This window comes from Macaca mulatta, chromosome 7, assembly GCF_049350105.2.
Source record: "Macaca mulatta isolate MMU2019108-1 chromosome 7, T2T-MMU8v2.0, whole genome shotgun sequence".
In the NCBI taxonomy this organism is placed as follows: domain Eukaryota; kingdom Metazoa; phylum Chordata; class Mammalia; order Primates; family Cercopithecidae; genus Macaca; species Macaca mulatta.
This window is the reverse complement of record NC_133412.1, coordinates 22,107,809-22,132,698: the sequence shown is the minus strand read 5'-3', so window position 1 is coordinate 22,132,698 and position 24,890 is coordinate 22,107,809. Positions and strand designations below refer to the sequence as shown.

At 42.0% G+C, this 24,890-nt stretch overlaps 2 protein-coding genes across 4 annotated transcripts in view; one reads left to right on the top strand and one right to left on the bottom strand.

Moving 5' to 3' along the window:
* Positions 1-3,215: 3,215 nt before the first annotated feature.
* Positions 3,216-10,179, bottom strand: B2M (beta-2-microglobulin). 2 transcript variants are annotated; one of them, NM_001047137.1, is given in 4 exon segments: positions 3,216-3,728; positions 4,987-5,014; positions 5,644-5,922; positions 10,083-10,158. In NM_001047137.1, coding segments are annotated over 3 exon segments (360 nt in total). In that variant the 5' UTR covers positions 10,150-10,158; the 3' UTR covers positions 3,216-3,728; positions 4,987-5,000.
* Positions 10,180-10,306: 127 nt separating this feature from the next.
* The window catches only part of PATL2 (PAT1 homolog 2), a 44,729-nt gene continuing 30,145 nt past the window's right edge, over positions 10,307-24,890 (top strand). Inside the window, exon 1 of one of the 2 annotated variants that reach the window (XM_028850865.2) lies at positions 10,307-10,822. The gene's annotated coding sequence lies outside the window, so the exon portion shown is untranslated. The remainder of the gene's footprint in view (positions 10,823-24,890) is intronic. The other variant, XM_028850867.2, reaches the window with a different exon arrangement.

Sequence of the window (24,890 nt, the reverse complement as noted above, 5' to 3'; positions counted from 1 at the left end):
AGTGTGGTATAATATGAAACACATTTGGTCTTTGTCCCCAGTTCCTGTCATAAGTTCCTAAAACCCTTTGAATTTTGAATGATAGGAGTGTCTTTTGTTATTGCTAATAAGACTCTTTGATAACCCTTGAGTATATGTTAATGAGGTTATACTCATTATAGGTTGGGGCCCCTAGATAGCCTCAGGATGGTGCTAGTCACCAGAAAGACCAACTGATGAAAAGATTAGTGTGTTGGAACTTCCACCCTGACCTGTCCATTTCTGGGAAGGTGAAGGGGAGTTGGAGATCAAGCTCTATAAAAACTCTTGAATGATGAGCTTCTTGTTTGCTGAATGTGTGGAGGTGCTGGGAGGGTGGCATACACCTGGAGAGGGCATGGACTCTTACCACCAAAACCCGCTACATACAACCCTATTCATCTCTTCATCTAGCTATTCGTCTGTAGCCTTTATAATATCTTTTATAACAGATTGGTAAATGTGAACTGTCCTAGCAAATTAATCAAAATCAAGGAGGGGGTCATGGGAGTCCTGGTTTCCAGCTGGTCAGTCAGAAGTAGAGGTAACAACCTACTATGTTGCAGTGAGCCAAGATCTGGCCACTGCACTCCAGCCTGGGTGACAGAGCAAGACTCCGTCTCAAAAAACAAACAAACAAAAAAAAACAACCTACTATGTGTGATTGGCATCTGAAGTGGAGGGCAGTCTTGTGGGACGGAACCCTCAACCAGTGGATCTGACACCATCTCCAGGTAGACCCCATCAGAATCGAATTGAATTATAGGATACCCAGTTGGTGTCTGCTGGAGATTGTTTGGTGTTGTTAAATTAAGTTTAGCCTAGGCAGGGCACAGTGGCTCATGCCTGTAATCTCAGTACTCTGGGAGGCTGAGGCCAGAGGATCACTTGAGGCTAGGAGTTTGAGACCAGCCTGGACAACATAGTGAAACGCCATCTCTACTAAAAATACAAAATTAGCCAGGTGTGGTGGCGCATGCCTGTAATCCCAGCTACTCGGGAGGCTGAGGCACGAGAATCGCTTGAACCCTGGAGGTGGAGGTTGCAGTGAGCCAAAATGGTTCCACTGCACTCCAGCCTAGACAACAAGAGAGAAACTCTGTCTCAAAAAAAGGTTTAGCCTAAAGTTGCCTTGGCTGGGCGCAGTGGCTCACACCTGTAATCCCAGCATTTTGGGAGGCTGAGGCAAAAGAATTGCTCAAGGCCAGGAGTTCATCTCTACTAAAAATTAAAAAACAAAATTAGCCAGGCATGGTGACGTGTGCCTGTAGCGCCAGCTACTCTGGAGCCTGAGGCAGGAGGATTGCTTGAGGCCAGGAAGTCGAGGCTGCAGTAAGCCATGATCATACCACTGAACTCCAGCCTGGGTGACAGAGTGAGACCTTGTCTCAAAACAAAAATTAAATAAATAAAGCTGCCTCCCTATGTAAGTTCAGGCTAAAGGTTTCTCTATGCATAGTGAACTGCAACCTAACTGGATAATATGTCAACAGACTGTAACTTACTGTTATACCACAGAGTCTCAGCCAATCACACGTGGTCAACTCTTCAAACCCTGTTTGAATGAGGCAAATGCTGAGCTGCAACCAATCTGGCTGTTTCTTCCCCTGACTTCCATTTTCTGCACATCACTTTCCTTTTTCTGACCCTAAATGTTATCCAACCATGTGGCATCCCCAGAGTCATTTTGAATCTGTTCTGGTTCTGGCAGCTGCCTGGTTCGAGAATCATTTTTGCTCAGTTAAACTCTGTTAAATTTAATCTGTCTAAAGTTTTTCTTCTCACAGAATGTAGAAAACATATCTGGTCACAGAAGCATTCTGTGTTGAGTGTAAGAGTAGAAATTTTAAAACTTTGTTTTTCTTTCAGAGTATCACCCTCCAATTTGTTCAGCCAAGTTCCTACAAGTCTTCCCTCAGATACCCTTGCTCCACTGTTTGGAATTACCCAAAACTGCCATGTGGCTGTCCTTCCTGGCTCCCATGCCTGGAAACCCAGGCCCCACCCACCAATCAAGAGAACCACTACCCACTTACTCTCAGCTCAGGCGAATGGCTTCTCTAACACCTCCCTAGATTTTTGTTGTTGTTCCTTGAACAACATTATTACTTTCGTAAAAAATTATTTTTTTTTTAATTCAATTTTTCAAATTGAGACAGGGTCTTGTTATGTCGCCCAGGCTGGTCTCGGACTCCTGGGCTCAAGTGATCATCCTACCATGGCCTCCCAAAGTGCTGAGATTACAGACATGAGACACCTCGCCCAGCCTGAACAACAAAATTTCCATTGCCAAGTTCTTTGTGAGTACCTATGCTATATTCTTATCAGGTATATATTTTAATTATTTGAGTGCATATCTGTCCCTCCGCTAAACTGAGACGATTGGGAGCAGTGTTGTGTTTTATTTATCCTGTCAGTACCTAGAACTAGCTAATTTAGATTCTTGGTCAAATAAACAAAACTGGCCATCAGGTATAAAACTATGCCTTGAAAATCTTAAATCCGTTGTCATTCAAAGTACAGTTGGCCTTTAGTATCCAGGGGCTCCACATCTGTGGATTCAGCAAACCATGGATCAAAAACATTGGGGAAAAAAAAGGGATGGTTGTGTCTTTACTGAACATGTACAGACTTTTTTTTCTTGTCATTATTCCTTAAACAATAACAACCATTTACGTAGCATTTACATTGTATTAGGTATTATAAGTAATCTAGAAATGATTTAAAGTATACAGGAGGATGTGCATAGGTTATATGCAAATACTGTACCATTTTATAGAAGGGACTTAAATATCCAGAGATTTTGGTGTCCAAGAAGGGGTCCTGAAACCAATCCCCCAGGGAGACCACGGGATGACTGTGTATCTATTCCTTGCTAAAATATTAAATCCTTAGATACTTTTGCTCCCTCTTAGAGTCTGCATACTCTTCATGACCTGGCCCACAAGAAAGAACTCTGGCTAAAGTATAGAAGGCTGGCCTCTCATGGACAGCTGTGTCACTCCAACTATGCCATTTAACTTCTTTGAGCATCAGATTCCTAATCTGGAAAATGTGGATCACTGAGGCCCTTTACACTGTGAGCCAAACCCTATATACAAGGGGTTCACACTTTTTACCACATGGCACTTGAAGACTGTTTCCCTGTTTAAAAATAAAGGGGTAATAGTGGGAGCGAGATATAAGAGACAACACATCAAGTTTCATGGTTTTATTTAAATCGTGGAACAAAAATGAACCAGATTAAATCACAACTTTATCAAATGTATAAGAAGTAAATATGAATCTTATATGACAAAATGTTTTACTCATTATAACAAATTTCCAATAACTCCATCAATTATATTTCTAAATTTTTCCTCCAAATTCTAAGCACAGTATGTAAATTGGAAGTTAACTTATATACGCATAACTATCTTATCAAGCTTCGAGTGCAAGAGATTGAAGAGCTCAGATCTGACCAAGATGTTGATGTTGGATATGAGAATTCTCTGCTCCCCACCTCTAAGTTGCCAGCCCTCCTAAAGCTAGCTGCCCAGATACCTCAAACGTGGAGATAGCACTCAAAGTAGAATTATAAAGAAGATCATGCCTGTGTTAACATTATTATAACTCTGCATTTTTTGCATAAACTGTATAAGCATATCAATATTAAAAAGCAAGGAAGCAGAATTTGGAATTCATCCAATCCAAATGCGGCATCTTCAAACCTGAAAAGAAAAGAAAAAGGTGAGCAAATGAATTTATTTTATTTGGATTGCAGATCTCATTACCAAACCTGTCTAACTTCTACTGTGTAGATCACCTTTTTAAAAGAAGTAACTACGGACAGTTCTCCAAACCCATTACAAAGAGTATATCCTGTTAGTGTATCCGTTTGGTGCTGCCAAAATCTTAGAAGAAAAAATGCTGATATGATATTTTGGTCAGTGCTGGACTGTATATATGACAGTGGTCTCATGAGATTAAAATAGCATACTTTTTACTGTACCTTTTCTATGTTTAGATACACAAATACCATTGTGTTACAGCTGCCCACAGTATTCAGTACAGTAACAGGCTGTACAGGTTTGTAGCTTAGGAGCAATAGGCTAGACCACGTAGCCTATGTGTGTAGTAGGCTACAACACCTAGGTTTGTGTAAGCATTTCTTGGAATATGTCCCCGTCATTAAGTAACACATGACTATATTCGAGTTCAAGTCCTGGCTCTACAATTTACTACCAGTGTGACTGGGCAGATCATCCACCTTCCTGATGCTCTCCCAAATCAATTCCCTGTTCTAGAATGTAACAGGAGATTTGAATGGGTTTTCAGCATGAAAGCACCCTGGGCAGTAGAATTTCACTGAAAAGCTGGATCTTATACATTTGGACTCCAACTAAAGATGCAGAGAAGTCCAAGTTCCTCCCTCTCTCTTGCTTCTGGAGTTCTTTGTAGTTACATCTATTGTAGTATCACTACATCAAGTTTTAACAATCTGGTTCCCTTTATCTCATCTAGTGGCCTGGGAGCCTCTAAGAGGCAAACACAGTCCCCACACAGGAATGGGACGTCTGCAGAACTGTATAACTCCTCTCTTCTGTCTGAAGAATAAAACAACTATTATACAAAGGAAGAGAGTGATTCATTTTCTCTTCTCAGCAGAGATGTCCAATGTGGAAATGGTAGAAGAAAGATCAAAGCCTTGCAGGTAATGTGGGTAACCACCTGCCTCTATCCTGCAATACCATACTGGCAGTTCCTTTGCCCTCTCTGTCGAGGGTCAGTAATGCGGCCACACCCGGGGCCACACACCTTCTTCACACCACAGGAGAAGGGAATGTGACCCTGTAGGATTCTTCTTTGCCTGCTAAAACACTACTCTGTCAATGTTCTCCACATAGTGAGGGTTATCCTGTTAGAACTGTCTATAAATAGTCCTCAGGATAGTGAAACAAAAACATTTTCTTAAGGTCAAAAACTTACCTCCATGATGCTGCTTACATGTCTCGATCTATGAAAAAGACAGTGGAGAAAGAAAAAAGAAGACATTAAGTTATACTTTTAAAATACCATGTACTAACAAATGTCTAAAATGGTTAGAAATAAGGCTGGCAGAATAGGCTGCTGTTCCTATCCATGTATACCTTGTTTAGAGCTACCCAGCAGGAATATGCCCTTCCTACTAGCCTCAGATACCAATCCAGCCAGAGAGTACTGGAGGAGTCCAGGATTATAGGACGCTAGGATACACAGGACTTACAAACAAAGGTCTATACCTTCTTGAGATGTTCGTTAGTGCTCAATATACCTGAAGCTGCCACAAAAGCTAGAGGAAGCCAGTAGGTAAGAAGTGTTAAGAGTGCATATGTATTCATGCAAGTGCTGCTGCTGCTCCCTGCTCAACTGCAGGGAAACTACTGGTTCAGAAACCATGTTGTGCAGCAATCTCTCAGCAGATGCCACTAATCTGATCTTTAAGAACATTCCCTGACAATCCCAATATGCAGATTGTTTATATCAGATGGGATGGGACTCATTCAGGGTAGTATGGCCATAGACTTTTTTTAATATCAAAGCAGCTTTATGATATGACTACTCATACACAACTTTCAGCAGCTTACAAAAGAATGTAAGACTTACCCCACTTAACTGTCCTGGGCCCTGACAAAGTCACATGGTTCACACGGCAGGCATACTCATCTTTTTCATTGGGGGTGAATTCAGTGTAGTACAAGAGATAGAAAGACCAGTCTTTGCTGAAAGACAAGTCTGAATGCTCCACTTTTCCCATTTTCTCTCCATTCTTCAGTAAGTCAACTTCAATATCAGATGGATGAAATCCAGACACATAGCAATTCAGGAAATTTGGCTTTCCATTCTCTGGTGGATGGCGTGAGTAAACCTGAATCTTTGGAGTACCTGAGGAACATAGGGAAAAGACACATTAATATTGCCAGGGTATTTCACTTGGGGCTAACTTGGTCTCAAGCTCCATCAGGCACCAAGTGTTTACATTTGATCATCGATTTCTCCCAATTCCATTTCCACTCTGGCCAAATGAGCTTCCCCCTTCCCAACAAGCCACCTCCATTTTGAGGAATAAACCATTACTTGGTATCTTTCCCTCATAATTCCTCTATACATGACTTTTTTGTTTTTTTCTAGCAGGTTTCTAGCAGTATCTTCTGTCACTGGAGATTGTGCTGCATTTTTAAGAACCTTTTTCTGGATGCTCTCAAGCACTTCTGATGGCTTCTCAGCACTCATAGCATTCTTAAACACATCACTCAAGAGTCTACATGATTTGGCTCCAAGCTACTTTTCAAAGGTCATTTCTCAGTTCATAATAGCCCCATCAAATTACTCATGTTACTGTACTCTGTTTCCACCCCTTCCATTTTTTTTCCTTATGTTTACTCCTTTCTTTTTGGTTCCTGCTCCTGCCTCGATCTACACCCACCTGATTTTCTAAACTGTATTAAGTGTCTAGAAGAGTGCCTGGGATATAGCAATTGCTCTATACGTGGCAGATGTTGTTATTATTACCTCAGGTTCCTAAGCGGATCAACCCAAGGTATGTTTTATTTTGTTGTTTTTGTTGGTTTTTTGTTTGTTTGTTTGTTTGTTTGTTTGTTTGAGATGGAATCTCATTCTGTTGCCCAGGCTGGAGTGCAGTGGCGAGATCTCAGCTCACTGCAACCTCTGCCTTGGTTCAAGTGATTCCTGGGACTACAGGCACACACCACCATGCCCGGTTAATTTTTGTATTTTTAGTAGAGACGGGGTTTCACCATGTTGGCCAGGCTGGTCTCGAACTCCCAACCTCTAGTGATCTGCCTGCCTTGGCCTCCCAAAGTGCTGGGATTACAGGCATGAGCCACTGCGCCCGGCCCAATCCAAGGTATGTTCTTACCAAACAACAAAACCTCTTTATTTCTGCCGAGGGTTTATATGCCAGATCCCTCTCTGATTTTGTACCTAATTTCATGAGCTAGAAAACAAAGAAACAAAACCTAAATGCATATAAGAGCTGGCAAATACCTTAAATGGTTGAGTTGGACCAGATAAAATACAACAGGGATAGGTGAGGACTATGGCAAATGGGACAGAACATAGTTTTCATTATGATCAAATGGAGTAATGCATGTGACAGTGGGATTTGCGTTTTAATTAGCATCCACAGGTGATTGCTGTAAACTAGCCAGGTTGGGAATACATTGCCTAATGTTACAGAAGCAGTGCTTTCCAAAATGAGAGGCATGACTAGACCATCCATGGGGAAGTGGAAAGAAAATATTATAAACTCTATATTTTTCATCGAAAATGAAGAGAAGTGTTAGTGCTACTAAATATACAGACTGACACTAAATATATGTGTATACAATTCTTTTAAATACACTTATATTCAGGGTACATGATCCTAAAAGGCAGCTACTCTATCATGTCTGGAAGGTTGTGGGGAGAAGGAGGAGTACCAGGCCACCTTGACCAGCTATATCTCTCTAGAAACACCCTATCATCAAGGAAAGGCTACTAGCCCCATCGAGAGGTGGATTGGGGAATCTAATGAAGACCTGATTTTTTTCACAACATTAAAAGCTAAGAGAGCTCTTTGCAACTGAGCTTCTAATAATAAGAACATAATAAATGCCTCAGGGGTCAGAGCGCAGATTCATCCTGCCTGGAACTCTGTTTGAGGGAAGGCAGAAAGATTTTGTGAGAGCATCGCTGTAATCTTTTCTAAGAAGAGGACAAGTATCAGACAGACTGGGTTTGAATTGGGGCTCAACCAGTTACTGGCTTTGTGACTTTTGGAGAGTTATTTAAGCTTACAAAACTTAACTGAAAAATTAATTTATGCCCACAGTAAAACAAAACAAAACCACACACAGGACAGAGGGGAAAACAGACCTTCAGAGGTAATCACCATTACATGCTTCTTGTGGTATCTTCCAGAAATGGTCTATGCATGGCATGTATTACTTTGGAAATTTTCAAAATAAGATTTTTTTAAAAACATCTGATTGTTATTTTTTAAAACCGACATCTAACATAACCAGCAAATACCAGTAATGGTGATGATATAGACATTATCCTTTATGTTGTAAATAAATTGTATTCAAATTAAATGCAATTTTCTCATGATCAAAACATTCTGCTTTTGATCATGTTTTGCCAGGGGGAAAAGGTGAGAGGGCTTAGCGTATTGCCAGGTATTTAGAAAGTACTCAGGATCTTTGGTGTCCTCAACAGTCTTGGTAACCATCTTGGATTATCTTTTTTTTTTTTTTTTTTTTTTTTTTGGAGACAGAGTCTCGCTCTGTCGCCTGGGCTGGAGTGCGGTGGCCGGATCTCAGCTTACTGCAACCTCCGTCTCCCGGGTTCACGCCATTCTCCTGCCTCAGCCTCCCGAGTAGCTGGGACTACAGACGCCCGCCACCTCGCCCGGCTAGTTTTTGGTTTTTTTTTTTTTTTTTGTATTTTTTAGTAGAGACAGGGTTTCACCGTGTTAGCCAGGATGGTCTCGATCTCCTGACCTCGTGATCCGCCCGTCTCGGCCTCCCAAAGTGCTGGGATTACAGGCTTGAGCCACCGCGCCCGGCCGGATTATCTTTATTAATGGTTTTACAACTCCCCTGACTTCGACAAACCTTCACTTTTTTCTTTCTTCTTCTTTTTTTTTTTTTTTTTTTTGTCTTTTTTAAGAGACAGGGTCTCGCTCAGTTGCCCAGACTGGAATGCACTGGCGCCATGATAACTCAAACTCCTGGGCTCAAGAGATCCTCCCGCCTCAGCCACCCGAGTAGCTTGGGCCACAGGCGCCAGCCACCACACCTGGCTAATTTTTGTTTTTATTTTTTATAGAGACGAGTTTTCACCATGTTGGCCAGGCTGGTCTCAACTACTGACCTCAAGCGATCCTCCCGCCTCGGCCTCCCTAAGTGCTGGGATTACAGGCGTGAGCTACCACGCCCAACCCCCTCATGTTTTCAAAACCGAAAGTAAGAGGCACACTACATCTCGGAAAGAACCAGGCAAAGAGCCAAAAAGGAAGCCTTCTGTAAGAAAAGACCACAGGGCCCATGGCCGCCTGGTTTGCTCTGGAGAATCTCACGCAGAAGGCAGGCATGTTTCTTTAAAAAAAAAAACGCACGAATTACAGACAAAAGGCATGCGCTCCCGCAAAAGGCCCTGGTCAGGCTTGATTTCAATCTCGATTGCTGCCATTTATCCCTTGTGTAAGTTTCTTAAAATCTCGGTGCCTCAGTTTCTTCATCTGTGAGAGGCAGAAGATAACCATAGTAGTTATCTATGGCGGAAGATAACTATTTTAAAAAATTAAATGACGCTAAGCACGTAAAGTCCTTGGCACACAGAAAGATGTCAATAACGGGTAGTTCTTATGATTTTTAAAAGTGACATGTGATGGGAACAAATAGGTTAATGATTCGAAACCGCTTTGTATCACAGCCAAGCATTCTACAAACGTCGCGTGCTCTTTCTCCGCCACGGTGTGGCCCCACATAGACCCGGAGGTGCAGGGCAGGCGAACTTAGCGGCTCCTAGCGAAGTCCACAGCTCTCTGGTCCGAGGGAAGCAGAGCTGCAGCAGACAGGTTTACCCGGGCGACGCCTCCCCCAGACCCCAGGCGCCCCTCCACGCATTCACGGCCCTCAGCTCCGCGCCTTTGGGATGAGCCTACCCGTCCCCCACTCCAGCTGCGCTCGGGGAGCCAGAGGCCCCGCGAAAGAGCGGAAGAGAAACCCTCCCCCAACCTCGGCGCTCTGACGCTTATCAACGCCCTAAACTTTGTCCCGACCCTCCTGTCGCCGTAGGCCAAAGGTCTCCCCTGCTTCCCGCCGAAAGGGGCAAGAAGCCGCGTCCCAGATGCGCACCCCCTTCCCCACTCCCAGGCCACCCCACCGCTTCCCGGAGACCCAGCCCTAGACTAGCCCCCCGGCGGGCCACCAAGGAGAACTTGGAGAAGGGAGGTCACGGAGCGAGAGAGCACAGAGAGGGCCACAGAGGGTGCGGAGCGGGAGAGGAAGGACCAGAGCGGGAGGGTAGGAGAGACTCACGCTGGATAGCCTCCAGGCCAGAAAGAGAGAGTAGCGCCAGCACGGCTAAGGCCACTGAGGGAGACATCTCGGCCCGGGTGCTGTCAGCCGCTGGAATGCCCGCCGGGCGCGACGCCTCCACTTATATTCCGCGCGCGCCCAGCCAATCAGGGCAAGGCCCGCGGGGACCGTCACCAGTCTCCAAGCCAGAGACGCAGTGCTAGGTTAGAGAGAGGGACTTTCCCGTTTTCGGTTTCCTTTTCTTAGAGTCTCGTGATGTTTAAGAAGGCATGCACTAGATTGGGTGGGTTTGCTGCCTGTACATCGGCGCCCTCCGATCTGGGGTGCGCGCCCCAGCTTGGGACACGCGGCGCTCATTCTAGGACTTCAGCTGGAGGCACCTTAAGGCCCCCTCCTCGCATTGCGAACTGGTCCCAGAGATACTAAGTGACTTGCTAATGGTGCCCCAGCCAGTTAAGGACTTGGACCTGCATTTTTCATTCGAGAAAACTGAAACCCAGAAGATTAAGATCGTTGAATGCTACCTAGCAGGAGAACTTCGGTTTATAACTACAGCTCGGGAATTCGCTGCAGCGTTTCTCGATTCTCTGGGCAAGAAAAATAGTCCCAGATGCATTCTGAGCTCAGCTCAGAGAAGGTCCTAGCGAACGAGTACCTTTCTTGCTTCTTGAATCCCTTCAGGAAAAAGTGTTTGGAAAGTTCTGAGCCAAGAAGTTCCTCCCTGTGTCCTTGTTATTTAGGTAATTTTCTTTGTTCTGTTGATTTGTGGGGGGTGGGGGAGAACCACTAATAGTAAAAGCAGTAACTGCTTAGGGCTTTAGAGTTTCCAGCGCCTTCCAGGTACAACATTCTCTTAGTTTCCACCCTAGAACAGGGACTGGCACATAGTAGGTACTCAGTAAACTGAATGAATGAATGGATGGATGGATGAATGAATTAGTGAATACATAAATAAACTGTAGGAGGAAAGAATTCCCCCATTCGTTTTATGAACAGGGGAAACAAAGGCTAAGAGACTAGAATTCAAACTCTGGCCTGATTCCATTGACATTCATAATTTAGACACTGGAAGACAAAGGGCTTGGCAATTTTAGTGAGAGTTTGGACTCAGCCAAGGACGTTAAACATGACAGGCAGACCCATTAAGAAAACCTACACTCTAAAGTGACCGTAAATAAGGTGCTGCCATTTCGTAGTGGCGGAATCCACAGGTCTTTTCTAAGAGGAACAGTGAGAAGAGGAAGTGGACCATGGGGATGGGGAGGGGCAGAGATCTTGGAAGTCACCATGGTTTTCAGCTGAAAGGATTTGCCTAGCTTCCCCAAGGAGCACAACAAATAACCTTCTAGGTTTCTTTTACATATTTTTAGGCTTTTGATAATCCTTATTGTGGAGGCCATGCCTAAACTAAGAAAATGCAATACTCTCCATGGACCTAATGAAATGAGATAATGCACAAGAGAGAGCCTCCCACAATGCCTGGTACATAATACGTGTTCTGTAGTGTATAATAAGTGCTATAATTATTAATATTATTTACCTAGTTTTTCTACCAGCCCTCTCAATAACTAAAATATAAGAATAATTGTTATGCACAAGTTTATGAAATGAGACACTCTTGCTCCCTCCCTTCTTCCCCTTTTAAAAACTCATATAAGGCACTAAAGGCCTGAAATGTTAGTGTTGAATTGTACTAGAAACGTGCCTTAGAAGTTTAGCAAGGGACAGGGCTATTTTTGCCTCTAGTTTCTTGTTTACTACATCACAGAGAAATACTAAATTTAAAATTCATTACAGATAGATTCTGACTTACTCACTTGGAAAACCAATTTAAAAAGCAATAAAAAGCAGTACAGACAGAAAAAAGTCTATTTTACAGTTTTCCGTGGGTGGGGAACACCTGTATTTTTCTTGGATTTACCATTTATGACATGTTTTGAATAGTGAGGGTAAAAATTATATATACAACTATTTGTTTAAAAACAAGAGCACTGTTTGCCTAGGAGGGCAAATTTGGGAAGTCTACAAACATGACAATGTCATTTTCTTTAATTTTTAATTTTTTTGTGGAGACAGACTCTTGCTATGTTTTCCAGGCTGGTCTTGAACTCCTGGTCTCAAGTGATCCTCCTTCCTCAGCCTCCCACAGTGCTAAGATCACAGGCATGTGTTACCACGCCCAGCCACAAATATGACAGTTTAATAACTTTGTCTCCCTGTAGTGCAATTAACAGATTAACAGCGGCCTTTTTTTCCCCTATATAACCTTCTTAAAATTTTTTTACAATGAACATTTATTCAAAATAGTAAATGTTGGCAAGAATTTAGAAGAACTGGAACTCTCATACAATCCTGGTGGGAATATAAAATGGTATAAACAATTTTGGGCTGGGCATGGTGGCTCACACCTGTAATCTGAGCACTTTGGGAGGGCAAGGCGGGTGGATCACTTGAGACCAGGAGCATGAGACCAGCCTGGTCAACATGGTTAAACCCTGTCTCTACTAAAAATACAAAAATTAGCTGGGCATGGTGGCAGGCATCTGTAACCCCAGCTGCTCAGGAGGCTGAGGCAGGAGAATCACTTTAAGCTGGGAGGCAGAGGTTGCAGTGAGCTGAGATTGCACCACCATACTCCAGCCTGGGCAACAGAGCAAGATTCTGTCTCAAAAAAAAAAAAAAAAAAAAGGGAAAACACTTTGACAGCTCTTTATAAAGTTAAACATACACTGGCCATTAGATCCAGCCACTCCACCCAAGGTATTTCCCCAAGAGAAAACGAAAGCATATGTCTAAACAAAGACTTGGACATTAATGTTTCCAGCAGTTTTATTTGTGATAGCTGAAACTAGAAACGATCCAACACACATCAACAGGTAAATGAATAAACCCATTGGAGTATATATCCATACAATGAAATATTATCATCAACAAATAAGGAAAAAACTGTTGATACATGTAACATGGATGAAATAATCATGGTAAGTAAAAGAAGTCAGACAGAAAAGAGCATATACGATATGATTCTGTTTATCTAAAACTCCAGAAAAGGCAAACTATAATCTATATGACAGAAAGTAGATGAGTCGTTTCTAGAGGGAAAAGAGATCATCTAAACATGAGGAAACTTTTGGGTTGATGGATATGTTAATTATCTAGAGTTTGATGATGATTTCACAGTTATATTTTAGAACTTATTGTATACTTTAAGTGTAATTTATTGTATGTCAATTATAAATATTTAAAAGGACATAGCCAGGGAAGGTAGAGCAAGATGGCTGAATAGAAGCCTCCACTAATCCTGCTCCCTGCAGGAACACCATATTGAATAACTATCCACGCAAAAAAAGCACCTTCATAAGAATGAAAAATCAAGTGAGCGATCACCGTACCTGGTTTTAACTTCATATCACTGAAAGAGGAACTGAAGAGGGTAAGACAGTCTTGAATTGCTAAATGCTCTCTCTCCCCCATTCCCCGGCAGCAGCCACCTAGCATGGAGAGAGAATCTGTGCTTCTGGGAGAAGAAGAGTGCAGTGATTGTCAGACTTTGCACTGGCACTCAGTGCTGCCCAGTCATAGCACAAAGCAACACTGGAAAGAACTCACCCAGGGCCCATGAAGGATCATTCAGACCAGCCCTAGCTGGAAGCAAATCATCCATCCCAGCAGTGGGAACCTGAGTTCCAGTAAGCCTCACCACCATGGGCTGAAGTGCTCTGAGGTTCTACATAAACTTGAAAGGCAGTCTAGGCCACAAGGATGGCAATTCCTGGGCAAGTCCTGGTGCTGTGCTGGGCTCAGAGCCAGTGAATGTGGGGTACACAACCTAGTGAGACACCAGCTGGGATGGCCAAGGGATTGCCTGCACCACCCCTCTCCCAACCCCAGGCAGCGGAGCTCAAAGCTCAGAGAGAGACTTCTTTCCTCTGCTTGAGAAGAACAGAGGGAAGAACAAAGATGACTTTGTCTTGCATCTTGGATACCAGCTTGGCTGCAGTAGGATAGGGCACCAGGCAGAGTCCTGAGGCCCCTATTCCAGGCCATAGCTCCAAGCTGACATGTCTAGCCACACCCTGGGCCAGAAGGGAACCTGCTGCCTTGAAGCGCAGGACCAGTCCTGGCAGGATTCCTCCCCAGCTGATTAACGAGCCCTTTGGCCCTGAATAATCGGAAGTAGCCAGGTAGTACTCATCGTGGGCTTTAGGTGAGACTCAGAGACATGCAGGCTTCAGGATGACCCAGCACATTCCAGCTGTGGCGGCTATGGGGCGAAATTCCTTCTGCTTGGGAAAAGAAGAGGAAAGAGTAAAGGGGACTTGGCCACTGTGGGGTTAGAATACAAAGTGGGCTCTTAGGGTCCCTGATTCCAGGCTTTGGCTCTTAGATAGTATTCCTGGACCTGCTCTGGGCCAGAGGGGAGCCCACTTCCCTGAAGGGTGAGTCCCAGGCCAGGCAGCATTCACCACAAGCTTACTGAAGAGCCCTTGCGCCTTGAGTATACATCAGCAGTAGCCAGACAGTACCCATCACAGGCCTGGGGTGGAAGTGGCCATGGGAAGATACTTCTCAGCTTGTGGAAAGGGGAGGGAAAAGTGGGAAGGACTTTGTCTTGTGGCTTGGGTGCCAGTTCAGCTGCAGTACAATAGAGTACCAAGTAGATTCCTAAGGTTTCTGGTTAGGCCCTAGCTCCTGGAAGGCATCTCTGGATTCACCCCAGGCTGGGGGGAACTTGCCACCCTGAAGAGGACATAAGCTTGGCTGGCTTTGCCACCTGCTGATTTTAGAGCCACAGGGCCTTGCGTGAACGTAAGTAGTAGCCAGGTACTGGTTACCGTAGGCCTTGGGCAAGACCCAGTACTGTGCTGGCTTCACCTCTGACCCTGCACAGTCCCAGTGGTGGTGGTCACAGGGGTGTTTGTGTCACTTCTCCCCCAACTCCAGGCAGCTGATCACAGAAAGACAGACTTTGTTTGGGGGAAAGAAGGGAAGACAATAAGAGTCTCTGCCCGGTAATCCAGAGAATTCTTCCAGATCTTATCCAAGACCACCAAGGCAGTGCTTCCATGAGTAATCAGTGTTAACTTGTCAGCGGTTTAAAATAATGAGTAATAAAATATTATCTGCAAACATCATGGTGACCTCAAATCAAAAAACATACAACAGACTATGAAAGAGCCACAGCATTTCTATGCTTAGTGTGCCCTCTAATGCAGATACAGCTGCAGTGACCAAAAACTTAGATCACAACACCCACGTTCCTTTGAATTCCTGAAAAGCCTTCCAAAGAAGGACAGATACAGCCCAGACTGCGAAGACTATGATAAATATTTAACTCAGACACTGATGAACATCTACAAGCATCAGGACCAGCCAGGAAAACATGACCTCATCAAATGAACTAAATAAGGCACCAGGGGCCAATCCCAGAGAAACAGAGATATGTGACCTTTGAAACAGAATTCAAAATAGCTGTTTTGGCCAGGCACAGTGGCTCACACCTGTAATCCCAACATCTTGGGAGGCCAAGGTGGGTAGATCACTTGAACTCAGGAGTTCAAACCAGCCTGGCCAACATGGTGAAACCTTACCTCTACTAAAAATACAAAAATTAGTTGGGTGTGGTGGGGTGTGCCTGTAATCCCAGCTACTCAGGAGGCTGAGGCAGGAGAATTGCTTAAACTTGGGAGGCTGAGATTCAGTGAGCCAAGATTGCACCACTGCACTCCAGCCTGGGCAACAGAGCAAGACTCTGTCAAAAACAAACAAACAAACAACTGTTTTGAGGAAACTCAAAAAAAAGTAAAGCTAACATAGAGAAGGAATTCAGAATCCTGTCACATAACTTTAACAAAGAGATTGAAATAACTAAAAAGAATCAAGCAAAAATTATGGAGTTAAAAAATGAAACTGACATACTCAAGGATGCATCAGAGTCTCTTACCAGTAGAACTGATCAAGTGGAAGAAAGAATTAGTGAGCTTGAAGACAGGCTATTTGAAAATGTAATCAGGCCGGGCACGGTGGCTCAAGCCTGTAATCCCAGCATTTTGGGAGGCCGAGACGGGCGGATCACGAGGTCAGGAGATCGAGACCATCCTGGCTAACACGGTGAAACCCCGTCTCTACTAAAAAATACAAAAAACTAGCCAGGCGAGGTGGCGGGTGCCTGTAGTCCCAGCTACTTGGGAGGCTGAGGCAGGAGAATGGCGTAAACCCGGGAGGCGGAGCTTGCAGTGAGCTGAGATCCGGCCACTGCACTCCAGCCCGGGTGACAGAGCGAGACTCCGTCTCAAAAAAAAAAAAAAAAGAAAATGTAATCAGAAGAGACAAAAGAAAAAAGAATAAAAAAGAATGAAGCATGCTTAGAAGATCTAGAAAATAGCTTCAAAAGGGCAAATTTGGCCAGGCGCGGTGGCTCAAGCCTGTAATCCCAGCACTTTGGGAGGCCGAGACGGGCGGATCATGAGGTCGGGAGATCAAGACCATCCTGGCTAACATGGTGAAACCCTGTCTCTACTAAAAAAATACAAAAAACTAGCCGGGCGAGGTGGTGGGCGCCTGTAGTCCCAGCTACTCGGGAGGCTGAGGCAGGAGAATGGTGTAAACCCGGGAGGCAGAGCTTGCAGTGAGCTGAGATCCGGCCACTGCACTCCAGCCCGGGCGACAGAGCGAGACTCCGTCTCAAATTTTTAAAAAAAGGGCAAATTTAAGAGCTATTGGCTGCAGCCAGGCACGGTGGCTCACGCCTGTAATCCCAGCACTTTGGGAGGCTGAGGTGGGCAGATCATGCAGTCAGGAGTTCGAGACCAGCCTGGCCAACATCGTGAAACCCCATCTCTACTAAAATACAAAAATTAGCTGGGCGAGGCAGCGGATGTCTGTAATCCCAGCCACTCTGGAGGCTGAGGCAGAAGAATTGCTTGAACCTGGGAGGTGGAGGCTGCAGTGAGCCAAGATCACACCACTGCACTCCAGCCTGGGCAACAGAGTGAGACTCTGTCTCAAAAAGGAAAAAAAAAAAAAAGACTTATTGGCCTTAAAGAGGAGGTAGAGAGAGAGAGATGAGGTAGAAAGTTTATTCAAAGGGATAGTAACAAAGAGCTTCCCACACCTAGGGAAAGATATCAATATTCAAGTATATGAAGGTTATAGAACACCAAACAACTTCAACCCAAAGAAGACTACCTCAAAACATGTAATAAACAAACTCCCAAGGTCAAGAATACAGAAAGGATCCTAAAAGCAGCAACAGAAAATAAACAAATAACATACCAGTTATTTGGAGCTCCAGTATGTCTGGCAGCAGACTTTCCAGTGGAAACCTTACAGGCCAGGGAAGACTAGCATGGCATATTTAAAGTGCTGAAGGAAAAAATATTTTATCCTAGAATAGTGTATCCGGTGAAAATATCCTTGAATTATGAAGGAGAAACAAAGACTTTCCTAGACAAACAAAAGTTGAGAGATTTCATCAACACTAGACCTGTCCTACAAGAAATGCTGAAGGGAGTTCTTTAATCTGAAAGAAAAGGACATTAATGAGCAATGAAAAATAATTTGAAGGTGTAAAACTCACTGGTAATTGGAAGTACACAGAAAAAAACGGAATATTATAACACTGTAATCATGGTATGTAAACTACTCATATCTCGAGTGGAAAGACAAAAAGGTAAACCAGTCAAAACTAATAACTATAACAACTTTTCAAGATATAGACAGTACAATATGACATAAACACAAAGAATTTAAAAGAATGGAACAAAGTTAAAGTGTAGAGTTTTATTAATTTTTTCTTTGCTTCTTTATTTATGTGATCAGTGGTAAGTTGTCATTGGTTTAAAATAATGGGTTATGTTGTGAATATGCAAAAAAATAATAAAATGAAATAATGGGATATAAAATATTAAATACAAGCCTTATGGTAACCTGAAATAAAAAAGCATACAACAGGGGCCAGGAGTGGTGGCTCCCACCTGTAATCCTAGCACTTTGGGAGGCCGAAGCAGGCAGATGGCTTGAGCTCAGGAGTTTGAAACTAGCCTGGAAAACACAGTGAAAGTACTGTCTCTATAAAAGTACTTGTCTCTACAAAAAAAAAAAAAATTAGCCAGGCATAGTGACAGTCACCTGTGGTCCCAACTACATGGGAGGCTGAGGTAGGTGGATCACTTGAGCCTGAAAGGCAGAGGTTGCAGTGAGCCAAGATTGCACCACTGCACTCCAGCCTGGGTGACAAAGTGAGACCCCCATCTCAAAAAAAAAAAAAAAATCCCCAGAACAACATACAACAGATATACAAAAAATAAAAAGCAAGAAATTTTTAAATACTACCAGAGAAAATCACCTTCACAGAAAGGAAGACAGGAAGGAAAGAAGGAGGGAACAGAGGACCACAAAACAACTAGAAAACAAATAACAAAATGGCAAGAGTAAGTCCTTATTTATCAATAATAACATTGAATCTAAACAGACTAAACTCTCCATTCAAGAGACATAGAGTAGCTGAATGGATTTAAAAAAAAATAAAAAAGCAAGACCCAGTGATTTGTTGCCTACAAGAAGCACACTTCACCCATAAAGACACACATAGACTAAAATAAAGGGATGGAAAAATATATTCCATTCCAATGGAAACCAAAAAGGATGATGAATAGCTATGCTTACATCAGACAAAATAGATTTCAAGACAAAAACTATAAAAAGAGACAAAGAAGGTCATTATATAATGAAAAGAGGTTAATTTGGCAACAGTATGTAACAATTGTAAAAATATATGCACTCCAACTGGAGCACCCAGATATATAAAGTAAATATTATTAGAGCTAAAGAGAGAGGCCCCAGTACAATAATAGCTGGAGACTTCAACACCCCATTTTCAGCATTGGACAGATCATCCAGACCAAAAATCAACAAAGAAACATCAGACTTAATCTGCACTATTGATCAAATGACTCTAATAGATTTTTTTTTTTTCGAGATGGAGTCTTGCTCTGTTGCCCAGGCTGGAGTGCAGTGGTGCAATCTCAGCTCACTGCAAGCACCACCTCCCAGGTTCACACCATTCTGCCTCAGCCTCCCGAGTAGCTAGGACTACAGGTGCCCACCACTATGCCTGGCTAATTTTTTGTATTTTTAGTAGAGACGGGGCTTCACCATGTTAGCCAGGATGGTGATCTCGTGACCTCATGATCTGCCCACCTTGGCCTCCCAGAGTGCTGGGGTTACAGGCGTGAGCCACCATGCCTGGTCAAATATAATAGATATTTACAGAACATTTTATCCAATGGCTACAGAATACCCATTCTTCCCCTCAGCACATGGATCATTCTCAAGGATAGACCATATGTTAGGTCACAAAATAAGTCTTAAAACATTGAAATTATATCAAATATCTTCTCTGACCACAATGGAAAAAAACTAGAAATCAATAACAAGAGGAATTTTTGAAACTATACAAATACATGGAAATTAAACAGTATGCTCCTACATGGCTGTGGGTCAACAAAGAAATTAAGAAGGACATTTTTTTAAATTCTGGAAATAAATGATAATGGAAACACAACATACCAAAACCTATGGGATACAGAAAAGGCAGTAATAAGAAGAAAGTCTATATCCATAAGCACCTACATAAAAAAAAAAAAAAAAAAAAAAAAAAAAAAAAAAAACAGAAAAACTTCAAATAAACAACATAATGATGCATTTCAAAGAACTAGAAAAGCAAGAGCAAGCCAAACCCAAAATTAATAGAAGAAAAGAAATAATAAAGATGAGAGCAAATGAAATTGAAATGAAGAAAACAATACAAAAGATCAACAAAAATAAAAGTAGTTTTTTTAAAGACAAAAACCAAAAATCTTTAGCCAGATTCACTAAGAAAAAAAGGAGAGAAGATTCATATAAATAAAATCAGAGATGAAAAAGGAGACATTACAACCAATATCACAGAAATTCAAAGGATCATTAGAGTCTACTATGAGCAACTACATGCCAATAAATTGGAAAACCTAGAAGAAATGGATAAATTCCGAGGTACATACAACCTACCAAGATTGAACCTTGAAGAAATCCAAAACCAGAACAGACGAATAACAAGTAACAAATAAAAGCTCAGGACTCTATGGCTGCACTGCTAAACGTTACTAAATATATGAAGAAGAACTAATACCAACTGATATAGTTTCAATATAGGTCCCTACCCAAATCTCATGTTGAATTGTAATCCCTAGTATTGGAGGTGGGGCCTGGTGATAGGTGTTTGGGTCATGGGGGCAGATCCCTCATGGCTTGGTGCTGTCCTTGTGATAGTGAGTTCATTCTTGAGAGATCTGGTTGTTGGTAAAATGTGACACCTCCCCTCACCACCTCTTGTTCCCACTCTTACCATGTGAAGTGCCTGGCACCCTTCTGCCATGAGTAAAAGCTCCCTGAGGTCTCCCCAGTAGCTGAGCAGAGGCCAGCACCATACCATGTTTATACAGCTTACAGAACCATAAGTCAATTAAAACTCTTTTCTTTGTAAATTGTCCAGCCTCATGTATTTCTCTCTCTCTCTCTCTCTTTTTTTTTTTTTTTTTTTTTTTTTGGAGACAGGGTCTCACTCTGTCACCCAGTCTGGAGGGCAGTGGTGCAATCTCAGCTCACTGCAACCTCTGTCCCCTGGGTTCAAGCAATTCTTGTGCCTCAGCTTCCTGACTAGCTAAAAGAACAGGTGTGCACCATCATACCTGGCTAATTTTCATATTTTTAGTAGAGATGGGGTTTCACCATGTTAGCCAGGCTGGTCTCAAACTCCTGGCCTCAAGTGATCTGCCTGCCTCAGCCTCCCAAAGTGCTGGGATTACAGGCATGAGCCACCATGCCCAGCCTCAGTTATTTCTTTATAGCAATGCAAGAAAGAACCAAAACACCAACCCTACTCAAACTATTCTGAAAAATAGAGGAAGAGGGAGTGTTTTCAAACTCATTCTACGTGGCCGGTATTACCTTGATGCCAAAACTAGACAGGCACATTAAAAAAAAAACAAAAACTACAGGCAAATATCCCTGATGCAAAAATCCTCAGCAACATACTAGCACACTGAATTCAACAACAAATTAAAGTGATTATTCATCTCATCTGCAGTATCTTTCCAATGGAAAAAAAAATTATTCATCATGCATCCAAGCATCCCAGAGACGCAAGGATGGTTCAACATACATAAATCAATCAATGTGATATATCATATCAACAGAATGAAGGGCAAAAACCATATGATCATTTCAATTGATGCTGAAAAAACAGTTGATAAAATTCAACATCCCTTCATGATTAAAAACCCCTCAAAAACTGGGCACATAAGGAACGTACCTCAACACAATAAAAGCTCAACACAATAAAAGACAAACCTACAGTTAGTATCATAGTGAATTAAGGGAAAACCTAAATCCTTTTCTCAAAGATCTGGAACATGACAAAGATGCCCACTTTCGCCACTATTATTCAAAATAGTACTGGAAGTCCTAGCTAGAGCAATCAGACAAGAGAAAGAAATAAAGAGCATCCAAACTGGAAAGGAAGAAGTCAAATTATCCTTATTTGCAGATGATATGATCTTGTATTTGGAAAAACCTAAAGACTCCACCAAAAAACTATTAGAACTGATAAACAAATTCAGTAAAGTTGGAGGATACAAAGTCAACATACAGGCCAGGCGTGGTGGCTCATGGCTATAATCCCAGCACTTTGAGAGGCTGAGGTGGGCAGATCACTTGAGGTCAGGAGTTCAAGACCAGTGTGGCCAACATGGTGAAACCCCGTCTCTACTAAAAATACAAAAATTAGCCGGGTGTGGTGGCACATACCTGTAGTCTCAGTTACTTGGGAGGCTGAGGCAGAAGAATCACTTGAACCCAGGAGGCAGAGGTTGCCATGAGCCAAGATCACGCCACTACATTCCAGCCTGGGTGACAAAGTGAGGCTCCATCTCAAAAAAAAGAAAAAAAGAAAAAAAAAGAAAAAGAAAATCAACATATAATCATTTGTTTTATAAATAATATTAAATATCTAATGTTAAATACCTTCTTAACCAAGAAGTAAAAGATCTCTACAATGATAACTATAAAACACTGATGAAAGAAATTGAAGAGGACACAAAAAAATGGAAAGATATTCCATGTTCATGGATTGGGAGACTCAATATGTTAAAATATCCATACTACCTAAAGCAATCTACAGATTCAATGTAAACCCTATCAAAATACCAATTACATTCTTCACAGAAATGGAAAAAAAAAATCCTAAAATTTATATGGAACCACAAAAGATCCAGAACAGCCAAAACTATCTTAAGCAAAAAGAACAAAACTGGAAGAATCACATTATCTGACTTCAAATTATACTACAAAGCTATAGTAACCCAAAGAGCATGATACTGGCATAAAAACAGACACATAAACTGATGAAACATAATAGAGAACCCAGAAACAAATCCATACATTTACAGTAAACTTATTTTCAACAAAGTTGTCAAAAACCTACATTGGAGAAAGGACACTCTCTTCAGTAAATGGTGCTGGGAAAACTGGATATCCATATGCAGAAGAATGAAACTAGACCACTATCTCTCGCCATATACAAAACTCAAAGAAAAATGGAATAAAAACTTAAATCTGGCTGGGCATGGTGGCTCACACCTGTAATCCTGGCACTTTGGGAGGCCAAGGTGGGTGGATCACTTGACCAGGAGTTTTGAGACCGGCCTGGCCAACATGGTAAAACCCTGTCTCTACTAAAAATACAAAAAATTAGCTGGGCATGCTGATGCACACCTGTAATCCCAGCTACTCAGGAGACTGGGGCATGGGAATCGCTTTAAGCTGGGAGGCGGAAGTTGTAGTCAGCTGAAACTACTGCACTATAGCCTGGGTGACACAGTAAGACCCAGTCCCAGAAAATAAAAAGACTTAAATCTAAGACCTCAAGCTATGAAACTGCTAAAAGAAAACACTGGGGAAACTCTCCAGGATATTAGACTGGGCAAAAATTTATTGAGTAATACCCTTAAAAGCTTCTGCAAAGCAAAGGAAACAAACAACAAAGAGAAGAGACAGCCCACAGAATGGGAGCAAATATTTACAAACAAATCCATCTCACAAGGATTAATAATAAAAATATATAATGAGCTCAAACAACTCTATAGGAAAAAATCTACTAATCCAATTTTTTAAATGGGCAAAAGATCTGAATAGGCATTTCTCAAAAGAAGACATGCAAATGGCAAACAGGTATCTGAGAAGGTGCTCACCATCATTGATCATCAGACAAATGCAAATCAAAACTACAATGAGATAGCACTTCACCCTCATTAAAATGGTTTTTATCCAAAAGACAGACAATAACGAATGCTGGTGAGGAAGTGGAGAAAAGGGGAACCCTCATACACTGTTGGTGGGAATGGAAATTAGTATACCCACTATGGAGAACAGCTTGGAGGTTCCTCAAAAAACTAAAAATAGAGCTACCATATGATCCAGCAATCCTACTCCTAGGTATATACTCAAAAGAAAGAAAATCAGTATATCAAAGAGATATCTGCATTTTCATGTTTATTGCAGCACTATTCAAAATAGTCAAGATTTGGAAGCAACCTAAGTGTCCATCAACAGATGAATGGATAAAGAACATGTGGTACACATATACAATGGAGTGTGTTTGGCCATCATAAAGGGTGAATTCTTATCATTTGCAACAATATGGATGGAACTGGAGGTCATTATGTTAAGTAAAGTAAGCCAGGCATAGAAAGACAAAGTTTGCATGTTCTTCTTTGTGGGAGCTAAAAATTAAAGCAATTGAATTCATGGAAATAGAGAGTAGAATAATGGTTACCAGAGGCTGGGAAGAGTAGTGGGGGGAGGGAGCAGGAGAAATGGTTAATGGATACAAAAATATAATTAGATAGAATGAATAAGATCTGGTATTTGATAGCACAACAGGGTGACTAGTGTCAACACTTTATTGTATAGTAAAAATAACTAAAAGGGTATAATTGGATTATTTGTAGCACAAAGAAAGGATAAATGCTTGGGGTAAGGGATACACCATTTTCCCTGATGTGATTATTATACCTGTATCAAAATATCTCATGTACTTCATATATATATATATATATATATATATATATATATATATATATACACACACCCCCACTATATACCCATGAAAATTAAAAATAAAATTAAAATTAAAATTAAAAAAATTTAAAGAGAGAAAATAAAAAATTTTTTAAAATTAAACAAAAGGACAAAGCCAGGCATGCTGGAATGCACCTGTAGACCCAGCTACTTAGTAGGCTGAAGCAGAAGGATCACTTGAGCCCATGAGTTCGTGACCAGCCTAGGTAACATAGCAAGAGCCCCATCTCAATTTTTTAAAATAATAATAAAAAATAAATAAAGTGGGAAAGTTGCTGACCCAAACTACACAACAATCTAGAAGGTAGGTGTTATTTCCTTTACAGATAAGGAGACTGAGATGCAGAGAGGTAAGATACTTCCCATGATTTCACTGAGCTGGGATTCAAATCTTGGTCTGGTGGATTCCAAAGGCCTCAATCTTTCTGCTAGAAAATAACTCTGGGCACTTTCCGAGAAGGGATCCATAAGAAGTAATTGGGAGGCTTTGGAGACCAAGGCAAGAATAGAAGCAAATGAGAAGGTGAGGGGAAGTAGATACAGAGCAACCAGCACCAAGATGTGTCATGTTATTTTTTTAAACTGACATTTGCTGTTTTCCATTTATAAAAGTAATATATGCACATGATG

Excerpts from the sequence above, each read along its gene's own strand:
- B2M (XM_015142098.3), bottom strand. The coding sequence starts at position 10,149 with ATGTCTCCCTCAGTGGCCTTAGCCGTGCTGGCGCTACTCTCTCTTTCT. Across the intron at positions 5,923-10,082 it reads TGGCCTGGAGGCTATCCAGC|GTACTCCAAAGATTCAGGTT; the intron begins GTGAGTCTCTCC and ends TATGTTCCTCAG.